The sequence below is a fragment of the Schistocerca gregaria genome, chromosome X (genome assembly GCF_023897955.1).
Source record: "Schistocerca gregaria isolate iqSchGreg1 chromosome X, iqSchGreg1.2, whole genome shotgun sequence".
NCBI lineage: Eukaryota > Metazoa > Arthropoda > Insecta > Orthoptera > Acrididae > Schistocerca > Schistocerca gregaria.
The window spans coordinates 778270867-778284137 of record NC_064931.1 but is presented as its reverse complement, the minus strand read 5'-3'; the positions used below and the strand labels follow the sequence as shown (position 1 = coordinate 778284137).

Genomic DNA, 13271 nt, shown 5'->3' with positions numbered 1-13271 from the left:
TCCGGAACCGCGTGACTGCTACGGTCGCAGGTTCGAATCCTGCCTCGGGCATGGATGTGTGTGATGTCCTTAGTTTAATTAGGTTTAATTAGTTCTAAGTTCTAGGCGACTGATGACCACAGATGTTAAGTCGCATAGTGCTCAGAGCCATTTTTGAAACTGCCACTTTTCATGCAAGTATGCATGATAGAGGTTCGAATGGAACAGTGGGAACACCTGAAATGGAAGACGAAATTCTGTGACATGTTGAAAACACGCCATCTACAAGTACTAGATGTATTGCACACATCTTTGGCGTCAGGCGTAGTTTTGTGTGGAATGTGTTACACGACCAGCAGCTTTACCTTTCCCATCTTCGGCCCGTGGTAGGACTAACACCTGGAGATTTTCCACAATGCCTGCAGTTCTCATAATGGTTTTTACAACAGACTGCCCTGCACCCCTTATTTCCGGCCGGAGTCATGTACACCGGAGAGTCATTGTTTACTAGTGAAGGTTGTTTCAGTATCCACAAAATGGCCCTGAGCACTATGGGACTTAACATCTGAGGTCATCAGTCCCCTAGAACTTAGGACTACTTAAACATAACTAACCTAAGGACATCACACACATCCATGCCCGAGGCAGGATTCGAACGTGCGACCGTAGCGGTCGCGCGGTTCCAGTCTGAAGCGCCTAGAACCGCTCGGCCACATCGGCTGGCGTTACAAAATTAGTGAGATGATCTTCGTAGGCCATTATAAACATGTACTCTCTATAAGCATGGGGCTGAAAATCGATAAGATCAACCTGACAACGGGAACTGAATTCCGAAAAAACCATTGCCTTGACCACAAAACCTTTTTTAACACCTTTTTGCATCTTGTGGCAAGTTTACACTTCGCTGAAAGTTCTTTCAACATCTTGTCCCACCCTCCATGACGAATAGACAACTGGACCCTGTGCAGTGTGTCCGAGTTCGCGATGCAAAATTGAATAGCACTTATACTTTCTTTAAAAGGATGGATCAACTTAGTCCTATTCTCGACCATCATTACGTCATAGTGTTTCAGTAGCCAATAGCCCGGTGGTTCCTTCTTCATAGTCGTCTTAGTCTTTTCCACTTCGTTAACTAACTTTTGGTAAATGGTTTCGGTTAGAAAAACACACCATTCAGCATTGGCTCTTTCTTGAGACCAAGGCAAGCAGTAATGTCGCGATACGATAAACCGCAATCGCGATAGGCTACAATACGACCTTTATCAAAGTCGGAAACGTGATGGTAAGCATTTCTCCTCCTTACACGAGGCACCACAACAACGTTTCACCAGGCAACGCCGGTCAACTGCTGTTTGTGTGTGAGAAATCGGTTGTAAACTTTCCTCATGTCAGCACGTTGTAGGTGTCGCCACCGGCGTCAACCTTGTGTGAATGCTCTGAAAAGCTAATCATTTGCATATCACAGCATCTTCTTCCTGTCGGTTAAATTTCTCGTCTGCAGCACGTCATGTTCGTGGTGTAGCAATTTTAATGGCCAGTAGTGTATTAATCCGTTATTTACATTCGCCAGAATAGGGGCTAGGCTGGCAGCGGACTTGTTATCGCTCTTCAGTCATCTAATAAAACAATTAAAATTAAATGAAAATATAATTTCAAAAAGAAAAACGATTATTTTATAATTGATGGAGGTGTCGGTGATTGATGTCTGTGATCTTGGCCGGCCGCTGTGGTCTAGCGGTTCTAGGCGCTCAGTCCGGAGCCGCGCGACTGTTACGGTCGCAGGTTCGAATCCTGCCTCGGTCATGGATGTGTGTGATGTCCTTAGGTTAGTTAGGTTTAAGTAGTAGTTCTAGGGGACTGATGACCATAGGTGTTAAGTCCCATAGTGCTCAGAGCCATCTATGATCTTGAAATAGTGATCATGGTAATGGTGTGGGCTCCCTGTGATATTTGATACGTAAACGATTTATATGTAGCTACTAGCGAACAGGAAATGCTATAGGAAACGGTAGTGAAGCGCGGAGGTTTCTAGTACGAGAGGTGCGACAGGAAGAGAAGAATAACGTGTCTCAGCCTCTCTGGGTGCATTGCTGGGACATCTCGACACCGCATCCCTTTGACAGGCATGTAAACCAGGTCTAAACTGCACCCAGCAGCAAACCAATATTTGTGACCAATCCTTGCCATATCATCATAGTATGCTTTTAATCCCAGATACAGCAAAGGTAAAACTTATCTGATTACCCTACAGATAGCTTTTGTTGCATTATTTGTCCTCCACATACGATTCAGTTCTCTGTTTTGGTGGACCAATGAATTTCTTCATTTATGTATCTCGTCAGTAAACATTTGAACGCCACTGTTGAGAAATTTACATTTGACATCGTTAACGAATAAGTTTGCGCTTGTTTTATAGACTGGCAGAAGGCCTTCGACAGAGTCAATTGGAATATGTTGATGAACATCCTTAAGGAAATAGGAATCGACTGGAGAGATCGGAGACTTGTAAGGAACTTGTACCTGGGACAAAGGGTAAAGGTACGACTGAACTATGGAGAGACCAACAGTGTGGAAACAGGAAGGGGAGTGAGACAAGGATGTTGTCTGTCGCCAAGTCTCTTCAACCTGCATGGAGAAATGCTGGCGAGGGAAGCGCTGAAAGGACGCGGAAACTTCAAAGTAGGAGGACGTCTCATTAACTCCATCTAAATGGTCCAAATGGCTCTGAGCACTATGTGACTTAACATCTATGGTCATCAGTCCCCTAGAACTTAGAACTACTTAAACCTAACTAACCTAAGGGCATCACAGAACCCGGGCGTGGGAAGCGAGAACGCTACCGCACGACCACGAGATGCGGGCAAGAATTCAACATCTGGACGACATCAAAAGATGGAAGGAGATACAATAGACTCAAGGAAGAAGCTGAAGACAGGGAACTGTGGAATCAGAAATTCTCCGTTCGAAGACACAGACCTGCCACTAGGCAGAATACTACATAATAATAATAACAACTCTTAATCGGTCTGCTAATCACCTCAGCCATCCGCTCAACACGAATAAACTCTTTCAAGTAAAAATTGACTTGAGACTGTTGCTAACATTACTCGCAGATATTATGAGCAATAAATCTTACACAGACCTTTTTTTTCTTCAAAAACTACAGAACACTGTAAAGGTGCCCTTCTGATTTTCAGGAAGCTGTATCCACTGCAAGCGACTAGCGTGTCTACCAGGCAGGATGTTACGAAAAAAGAGATAGCGACGCCGCAGAGCTTGCCTCGCTGTCGATACTTTACGAGGTCAAGCACTATCATTCTATGTATTTATCTTCTGTCTAAAATCAGGACTGAAAATAGTGTACACGCACGTCCTCTCTTTTGCTGCCAATCTCAGCTACTTTTCATTGAGAATTCCACATGCATTAGTATTATTTTATTCCGCAATATCAGATTCTGTGTCACTTACCAAATCTCGTTTTTATGTCTCGTCACTGACTCTAACCATAAGCGCGGCAGCAGCATCCGCATTGGAATGTTCCCGGTTTTCTTTCCGTTTTATGCTTGATTCTGAGACAAAACACAGTTCTTTTTCTTGGAGATTCTGCCATATTAGAAGCTTAAAGAGTCAGATTTGGCATTTAACTTGCAGTAAAATCAAACCTAATCTTGACAAACTATCAGCCTTGTGCCAAGATTCATTACTAATTCTTAATTGTGCAATTAGCTTACAGAAAATTGCAGCAACGTTTGACTGTAGCATTAATGAGTGCCAATTGGAGCCAGTCAAATCAATAGCCGCACTGTATGCGATATGACAACCACATAGTATCACTTGAAAGCAATGTGAACATCAATCTTTGATTCATTGAGAGGATCCTCAGAGACTGCAGTTTGTTTGCAATGGAGATTGCTTACAAATTACTAGTCCAATCAACACTGCAATACTGTAAGTGCACCGCAACTGAAAGCTTCGCGCGGCGGTTGTAGCAAAGCAAGTGTAAGGTATTTTACAATACTAAATGAACAGTGTAACTAGGTCTTTCTCATGAGGGTGCTGGGAGTGCATAAATAGGTAGAGGTCGGACAGGTAGAAGTGCTTCTTCTCACTACCAATCTTTATTAGCAAACAATAATGTTCGCAGTAGCATTGTACAGTTTTTTTTTTTAATTTAAGCAACAGGGTTTCAGCTTAGACTATGTAAAGTCGTGTATGCGATAGTTATCTCCTTGTGTAAGCTCTGCTTTCGTAGAAATACTGGTGTACGATTGTTGTATGTGCCACCTGCCCTGCGATAATAGTGTATGTGGGAGTCGGAGATGGCTTGTATCAGATCGCTGCATCTCCGCTCTAAGTGTCAAGTTTTGAGGTTGGATCAAGAAGTAATACGTCCGGTGTCATAAAAAATTTATTAATAAACACACGGCATCGTAATTAGTACATATCATAGCCTGAAGTGTCCTCTAATCAACACTACCGTTTAACCATGCAATCGTACATCGTTGAACCCAAGCATCAAAAACAGTTTGCAAAAATTCAGCCTTGACACATCGTTTTAAAGCTGCTTTAACCTCAACCACGAAGAGAGTGTGTGGGGCCTTTGTGATGGGCATCACCAATGGGCAGCGTTAGGTGAAGAAATTTGGTACCGGAGAAACGTACATTGTAGATAAACCGCGCAGCGGCCAGTCGACATAATCTGTCATAAATGCCAATCGAGAACGTGCTGATGAAGTGATTCCAGGAGACAGTTGCGTTAGAACTCACAATCAACAGCGAAACCTAGGTTTTTACAATCATGGATCAAGAAGCAAAACCCTACAATTTTCCAGACTGGTTTTGATGGCAGGGTTCAACGATGGCGCAAATGTGTACAATTGCATAGTGTTTATGTTGAAGAGTAGTGTTGTGTAGAGGACAGTTCAGGCTATGTTCTGTATTAATTCCGCTGATATATGTATTAACACCTTTGTACAATGCGAGCTTAGTAGACAGTCGTTTGCTCCCAGCATCTCCTCGGCAAAGTGGTAAGTTAGAGCGCGCATTTAATATGCTCAAATGTGTTGCATCAGGTCAGAATAACAGTGGAAATCGACCGTATGCAGATAAGACCAATGCGAATGGTCATTTGGTCATTTTTATTTCAGCAGATTTTAACAGAACTGCATCAAAATCTGAAATAGTAGACGCATAAAGAAAAATGCCTTCAGCGTGGTATGTGATACGAATGCATTCGCAAAGTACAGTGTCCTCCTCCACAATCAGTCACTTGCCAGAATCGGTAAGTAGGTGTGATATTAAAGTATAATAGTATTTCCTAGTGAGCACAACAGCCATAAAATTATGTATGAAAGTGACATTTTCCCACATGAACAGTGCTATTCATTAATACCCCTTCGCAGTTACAATAGTATTTTCGGCTTAAAAATCCATTTTAGAATGCGTACCTGTATAAAAACCAGGTGACGTTACCGCTTCGGAGCACGAACACAGTATTGCAAACGTAACGCAACAGAAACGTAATTTGCCTGTGCCAAGTGTCATATGCATGAAAAAGGCAGTGATTTCATATACTGTGCTACTGTTTGTGATGTTTTACATGTTATATTGTTCGTTATGGATTAACAACTAGTCGATACAAAGATGTTACGCTGACCAAAGCAGAAAGCTCAGGATAGACTAATTTCAAATATCTATGCATATAAAATTATTTGTATACCTAAATAAAAGGTAAAGTCTCTGGCGCTAGCCCATGGCCGGGCTATTGACCTGACTGCAGCATCGCGCGCGCGCACACACCCACCAAGGTAAAGAACGTCGATGCTCATTTGATACAAGGCTGAGTGGACCTGGGGCCGTCCTGGAGGGACTGGAACGAGGAAAAATCCAGCCGAGATTGAATCCAGGAGCTCCAGGGCTGGAGTCCGCTACACCACAACGACCACGTACCTAAATGAAAACTACTAAAAACTGACTACAAACTTTAAAAAATAAATACAAAAATATTCAAAAGTTATGAATGTGAAAAATGGACATTCTGGAAAGTCTAAAAGTTTCTCTCAAATTATTGACAATGTAAATAAACCAAACTGTCAGTGCGAAAACTGCAAATAGAAATGATAATTTGAGACCTTAACATTTCCCGGCGAATCGAATGTTCAAATAACTTACGGGTTTGCTGCCGGGTGACGTCGTCGAACACCGCCGATATTTCGACAGGAGCACACCCTGCCATTCTCAAGGCACAAATGCAAAGAAGAAAAAATGTGCAAGCAAATTTAATACCTCGGTTCACAGAGGAGAAACAAGGAAGACACGACACACAGAACAAGTGTCAACACAACCAAAGATAGCCAACATCAGAAATATCGATAGTTACTATTAATCAACAGGTGAGGTAGCACTAATTCCGTCCCTCTGTCTCTCATCGACGTCACCCGGCAGCAAATCCGTAAGTTATTTGAACGGAGAAATGATAATTCCTTTTCTTTCTGTGAGCGGAATGTGTCTAAAATTTCCGAGGAAACTTTTGTTTTGTAGATCAGTTTACTCGTTGACGAGTCCACAAAAATGATTCAAATGGCTTTGAGCACTATGGGACTTAACTTCTGAGGTCAGGTCATCAGTCCCCCAGATCTTGGAACTACTTAAACCTAACTAACCTAAGGACATCACACACTTCCATGCCCAAGGCAGGATTCGAACCTGAGACCGTAGCGGTCGCGCAGTTCCAGATTGAAGCGCCTAGAACCGCTCGGCCACTCCGGCCGGCTGACGAATCCACCTCATGGATTTAAAAATGACTACCAATTTCGATCTCTTCTGGAATATTCATTTTCTTCCCTTTCTTTGCGTAAGGAATGATATAGAGATTACGGTAATTGTTTCAGGACATGTGTTTGTTGTTTACGAAAAGCAGCGGAAAGGCACTTATATTATTTTCATGAGGCTTTTTGTGTTCTTTAAAACAAACTCGATATTTCCTCCTGGTCTACCATGTCACAATCGTCGCTGCCAATTGTGTATGTACCATATATTTAACGGTTCCATTATACGGATGGCTCATACTATGTTACTTTAATATTGTTTTCGATGCGAAACCCAATTCTCATTTCCGACTTGTATCCTTTGGTCAGAGCTATATCTTTTAACATTTTTCTCGCTGAGTATCTACCAAACCATCACGAACATTTTTCTCACTGAGTATGTACCAAGTCATCACGAACAGTATAATTCGTAAAACATCACGAATGATAGCATATCGTGTGAATTTGCTTCAATTTAATACAATGGCACCTTGTTCTAAGTAACTGTATACACCTTTAAGTTGTATTGACATTTATTTATTTATTTATTTATTTATTTATTTACAACATGCTGCATTACAATCTTTGCAATACTACTTGTATGTACTGTGTGTATGCGGTGTGCCGGCCGAAGTGGCCGAGCGGTTCTAGGCGCTACAGTCTTGAACCGCGCGACTGCTACGGTCGCAGGTTTGAATCCTGCCTGGGGCATGGATGTGTGTGATGTCCTTAGGTTAGTTAGGTTTAAGTAGTTCTAAGTTCTAGAGGACTGATGACCTCAGCAGTTAAGTCCCATAGTGCTCAGAACCATTTGTATGCGATGTAATGTTCGTGTTGTATGATGATGATGATACAAAGGAGAGGGTGAAACTCAGTGCCGGCACATAGCCTACTATTTACGAATAGCAACATAGGGGTGGCCAAGCTTAACTATCTCATCCTACGGATGGATCACCATCAACAGATGAGACGTTTCGGAGAGGTTTGCTATTTCAAACAGAACACAGGCGTAAAATCTGGCAATCGGGAACTTTACGCCACTACCTCACCTCCCCTTGCCGGCTAACTGGCAGTGAAAACCGTTTCCACCACTAGGATTCGAACCGGCTTATCCGTGCGTCGAGTGCTCCCTCACAACTGTGCGTCAGCGACGTTCGCAGATTATGTTGACACCATTGTGTTCTCGTTTCGTGGCGGTAATGTCCTGTGCTTTTTATTCAGATAAACGCTCGAGATAGTTAAAACTGAAAGTATTTGTGTAACGAAAAAGAGATCGTAATAAATACCGTCTGAAGGAAAATATGTCTCTCTCATTGGGAAATAAAGCACTCCGCCTTCAGGCCACAAGTGGCCCATCGGGTCCATCCGACCGCCGTGTCATCCTCAGTGAGGAGGCGCTAAGGAGGGGCATGTGGTCAGTACACTGTTCTCCCGGTCGTTATGACGGTTTTCGTTGGCCAGAGCAGCTACTATTCGGTTGAGTAGCTCCTCAATTGCATCACGAGGCTGAGTGCACCCCGAAAAATTGTAACAGCGCATGGCGGCGTAGATCGTCACCCATCCAAGTGCGAGCAACGTCCGACAGCGCTTAACTTCTGTAATCTGACGGGAATAACCGTTGCCTCATTCCGACGTAGGCCGTACAAAATTCTCGGTTACGAGAGTTCTCCAACACAAGAATAATATAACGTTGAAAGTAGTAAGTGCTACTAGTACGGTGCAAGAACTTCTAGATTATGGACAGAGTTCAAATGTGTGTTCGTTATAAGACAGCGGTTATGCTGCTTAACAAGCAGACGCCGGCCCTGAGAATGGTGTTTGTCGCAGTGGGGCTGCTCGCGTTTTCATGCTTTCCTGTCTCCCGCAGCACTGCCTTTCCTGTTTTTCACCATGGGATGGCGGTCGTTCAAATGGTTCAAATGGCTCTGAGCACTATGGGGCTCAACATCTGAGGTCATCAGTCCCCTAGAACTTAGAACTGCTTAAACATAACTAACCTAAGGGCATCACACACATCCATGCTCGAGGCAGGATTCGAACCTGCGACCGTAGCGGTCGTGTGGTTCCAGACTGAAGCGCCTAGAACCACTAGGCCACCCCGGCCGGCTGATGGCGGTCGTATTCAAACACCCTAGCCTCCTATTTTAATATACTAACCTTATATTTTGAGAGTCCGTTCTTTTAAAACAACGAGAGATCAAAGGAAATGATACTAAATTAAATTAATCACAAACTGTGTGATATCTCATTCGTTCAGAAAGCTCTCTCGTCAAAGGGTCACACAAAATTGTATTCACTGCTGCTCGTTACGCCTGGTTGGCAGGTGTCGACATTGAAACTCGTGTCAGTGATCTTGACGCAGTCGTAACAACAATGATTAGTGATGTACAGAGGACAATTAAGAAAAGTAGAAAGGTTTACAAACTCAATAAACTAGATACCGAAACAGTATTTTCATACCTCAATGGGAACTCGAGACATTTAGGACTGGGTAAGAGCATGTAGAGGGACTGTAGTTCTAATTTAGGTGAATAGTTGACAAAGCACTGGACCGAATTGTAACTAGTACAACAATTCATAATAGAAGAAGCCTTCCAAGGTATGCAGTCTTTGTATATAAACTTCTAAAGCAGCGAAATAAGACATCATGAAACTACCAAAAGATGTTGTAAAGAATATTTATTTCAAACGGTTCAAATGGCTCTGAGCACTATGGGACTTAACTTCTGAGGTCATTAGTCCCCTAGAACTTAGAACTACTTAAACCTAACTAACCTAAGGACATCACACACATCCATGCCCGAGGCAGGATTCGAACCTGCGACCGTAGCGGTCCTGCGGTTCCAGACTGTAGCGCCTAGAACCGCACGGCCACCCCGGCCGGCAATATTTATTTCTAGACAGCATATTTTGGTCAGGCGATCATCTTTAAGACGCAGGTTAACACTGCATCAAGCTTAAATAAGATTCAATGACATCAAATACATAATTGACTTTTTAATTGCACCATCTGGCGCAACACTAACATCTGTTATCTTACACTCTTGGAAAAATCTATAGTGTATTACAGCATTAAGCACACTGCTTGACCAAAGTCCTACCACGAATGACAACTGAAGCAACTTATTATTGTAGAGAAACAGCGGCTATTAGGTGTACAACAAAGCGTATGGCCATAGATAGATAGATACTGAATGAAAAACATTTGGCAGTCAAAAGGGCACTTCGTGAAACCTACAACTAATACAGTAACAGAATATTACCGACGGATCTCTCACGAAACCCAAAGATATCTTGATCATGTGTAAAGGCTACTAGTTGTCCAAATATTTATGGGCGAGACAGGATCTTAAACTGAGAACAGTAAATCGAGAACAGAAATTCTGAACTCCATTTTCAAATGTTTCAAGTGTGTTAGGAACAGTGATTAATTCCCTATGAGGGATTCTGAGATGAAAATAATGAAATTAAAATAAACTAGTTTCCTGGAGTGCACTCTATGGATATTCTACATCCCGTCTGATTTGCTTCTGTATAGACTGTGAAGATAACACTATGTTAAACTGCAGGTCGCACACTGCCACATATACAACCGTTTCCCACCAAATCCCACCCGTGAATTAATTTACAAACTATCCTTTGCATGTAACATACACAGGCCAATTGTAAACTTTGTACACTTTCCTCATTCATAGCGATGAGCATGCCATATTATACTGCTACCAGCCAATATATACATATATATATGCACGCCAGTTCCGGGAAAGTCATGATGACCTATTTAGTTGACTGCAAAGAGCCACTGCTGATTCACTTTCCGGAACACGGCGCCACAATTAACGTACAGAGATATGTAGACACTGCAAAAATTGAAGGGCGCCGTTAATCCCAAACGTCCGCGAATGTTGTCGGATAGCATCATTCTGATGCAGTATAATATCCGTCCACCGGTTGCCAAGGTTGTTTCGACTACGATGAAGAAGTTTCGCTGGGGAGCCCTTATACATCCTCCATACAGTCCTGATCTCTCCCCGTACGATTTCCATATTTTTGGAGCCGTGAAGGAAGTCATTCGTTGCCGCCGATTTACTTCGGACGAAGAGGTGCACGCCCGCGTACAAGCATGGTTCTACAGGCAACCGCAAAACACTTTTCCATGAAGGAAATGAGAGTCTTGCACACAATTGGATCAGTGTATTAACAATTATGGCGATTATTTTTGAAATGATAAGCAGTTCATTTATTTTTTTATATGTGTCTCGTTTTCATTTGACTGCCCCTTATGCGTTAAATTGTGTATATCTAATCATACAGTAGGGCACCTTCGCCAATAATGTTTATTTTTCATTTGTGTTTTATAAATCTCAAGACAGTCTATAACGGCTATGGTCAGTGATAATCGCCTGTGAAACTTCGTAGCTTGAGACTATAGAAAAGGAGAAGATTATGTAATAAGCAAATGTCACCCATATATTCCCGTTCTTGTAACTTCAGCTAGCACTGAACAAGGAAAAGAATATAGACGATAGTACCAAAGCGTTGCATAGGCACAGAAAGAAAGACACACAAACGCAATGAGAGAGAAACAGGTAATATTAAACAAGAACAGGGGAGTGTGGCGACACACGCACCGCACGACAACAAAACGAGAAAGAAATCGATACTGACCTTCGTCATGATACCCTACGTCCAGCTAGAATAAAAAACTAATTGCTAGAATGCTGCGTCCACTTCTTCAGCGCTACCGATAGGTCGCGTCGTTTGATATTAAAAATAGCGGCGGGAAGGGTGCAGCGACCGCACACAGCATGTGTGACACACACAGCTCAACTAACGTGATCTTTGCTATCGCACAGCGCTCTAGCTTCATCAAAATCCCGCTACGGCATGTAAACAAGCCGGGGATATACGCGCCGCGTGTTTTTCGGACGAATTAAAACTTGGGGAAACGGCGATACAGAATGACGTTTCTTCTTTTGCCGCTAGATGTCTCCACAGTCGTTGCGCAACATTCAGAACGCTCATTGACCACATGCGTCAATTAACGAACACACAAGCGGCTGCATTAATTATCATTGTCCCTCGTTGACGTGCCTTCTTTTGTTCCTTCGCCTACCGATCGAGATGCGACACGCAATATTCTTTACTGACTTTTGCTGTGCTGATTTTTCATTAAAGGACACTGTCGACGACTGTCTTAAGATGAGTCGTTCCTAGCACAAGATAAGCGATGGTAGACAATGAAAACCTCGTAACTCCATTTTGTTGAATTTTTCAGCTGAGGCAAATACGGTTTCTTAAAAAATAATATAATTTGATACAGACAGTTGTACATGTGTTAACTGCATAGTAAAAGCATAGCTATTGATAGATTAAAGAAAGTCATGCACTCTCAAATCTCTCTTCGATTATGGAGTTATTGGTTACTGGAATTACGAGATTTGACAGACAGATGGAGTTATGAGGTTTCCAATGCCTACCATCGTAAGGCATTACTAATAACAATGTTGAAAATCTTAACTGGCTAAGATTCGCAGGAGGGCACCATATATCTCACGAGAAGCGGCTAAGAAAACTTCCAGAAACTGCTTTCGGGGCGGAAACTACGAATATTCTTGAGCACCCAACATATATCCGCAGAATACAGACGTACAGGCAGACAGCACTGGGACGTATTTCCTTCCACAAAATATTTCGGGTTTTCAATCCTAAAATAATCAAGTGTCGTTTTGGAAAGGTTTGCTATTTCCACGTTGTATTAGTGAAATTAAAAGCCTCTATACAGATGGTGATTCGTCTGATTTGTTGCAGAGACAAAGGTACGTCTGTTCGTCCTGAAGAGAAAGACATTGGGAAAGAGCACTATTCAAACACGGTCATCTCGCTCATCCTGAGATTTCCCGTGATTTCCTTAAACCAGTTTGGCAGAGTGGCAGTAGGTTTTCTTAAGCTAGTTTTCAGCAAATTTCTTCCTTGCATGCGATTGCTGTTTAAGGACAAGGCACAAAAAGGTTTCATGTCTGCGGTATGTTACAGCGACCAAAACAGTGTAAACGTAGCCAGTATTGACGGTATGCCGAGAATTAGTACTATTAAATTATATCTCCCATAAGTGTAGAAACTGAGTCGATAATGCTCATGCCGACCTTTCTCTGACAAATACATCTCACTGAAATATACACCTTCCGATTCTGCTATCGAAAAACCACGCCAGAGCAAAAGAACATTAAAGGCAGAAACTTTTGTAATTCTGCAGAAATCAAGAGACATGTAAATGGTAGGAATAACTAAGCACTTTACTCGCCGATTATTTGAGGCCGGTGTTTCGAATTCTACTGAAAAGAGAATAAAATACACCAATATATAGAGTTGATAAATTGAGACCGCATGGTCTGCAAGTGAGTAACGAGAAGCGAGTACTGCACGAAGTTGAATTACTGAAAATACAGCCAGTTTTGAAATTCATCTTGAAAATCCTATGGATTC

General features: G+C 42.4%; 1 protein-coding gene across 7 annotated transcripts in view; it reads right to left on the bottom strand.

The window, feature by feature from the left end:
* Positions 1–13271, bottom strand: part of LOC126299447 (organic cation transporter protein) — a 336588-nt gene that overhangs the window by 260876 nt on the left and 62441 nt on the right. The window contains exon 1 of one of the 7 annotated variants that reach the window (XM_049991357.1): positions 11454–11676. The exons of 5 other annotated variants lie outside the window; for them this stretch is intronic. In XM_049991357.1, the coding sequence (XP_049847314.1) occupies positions 11454–11462 (9 nt within the window). In that variant the 5' untranslated portion in view covers positions 11463–11676. Of the gene's footprint in view, positions 1–11453; positions 11677–13271 lie in introns of those variants that run through there. One more of the 7 variants, XM_049991355.1, reaches the window with a different exon arrangement.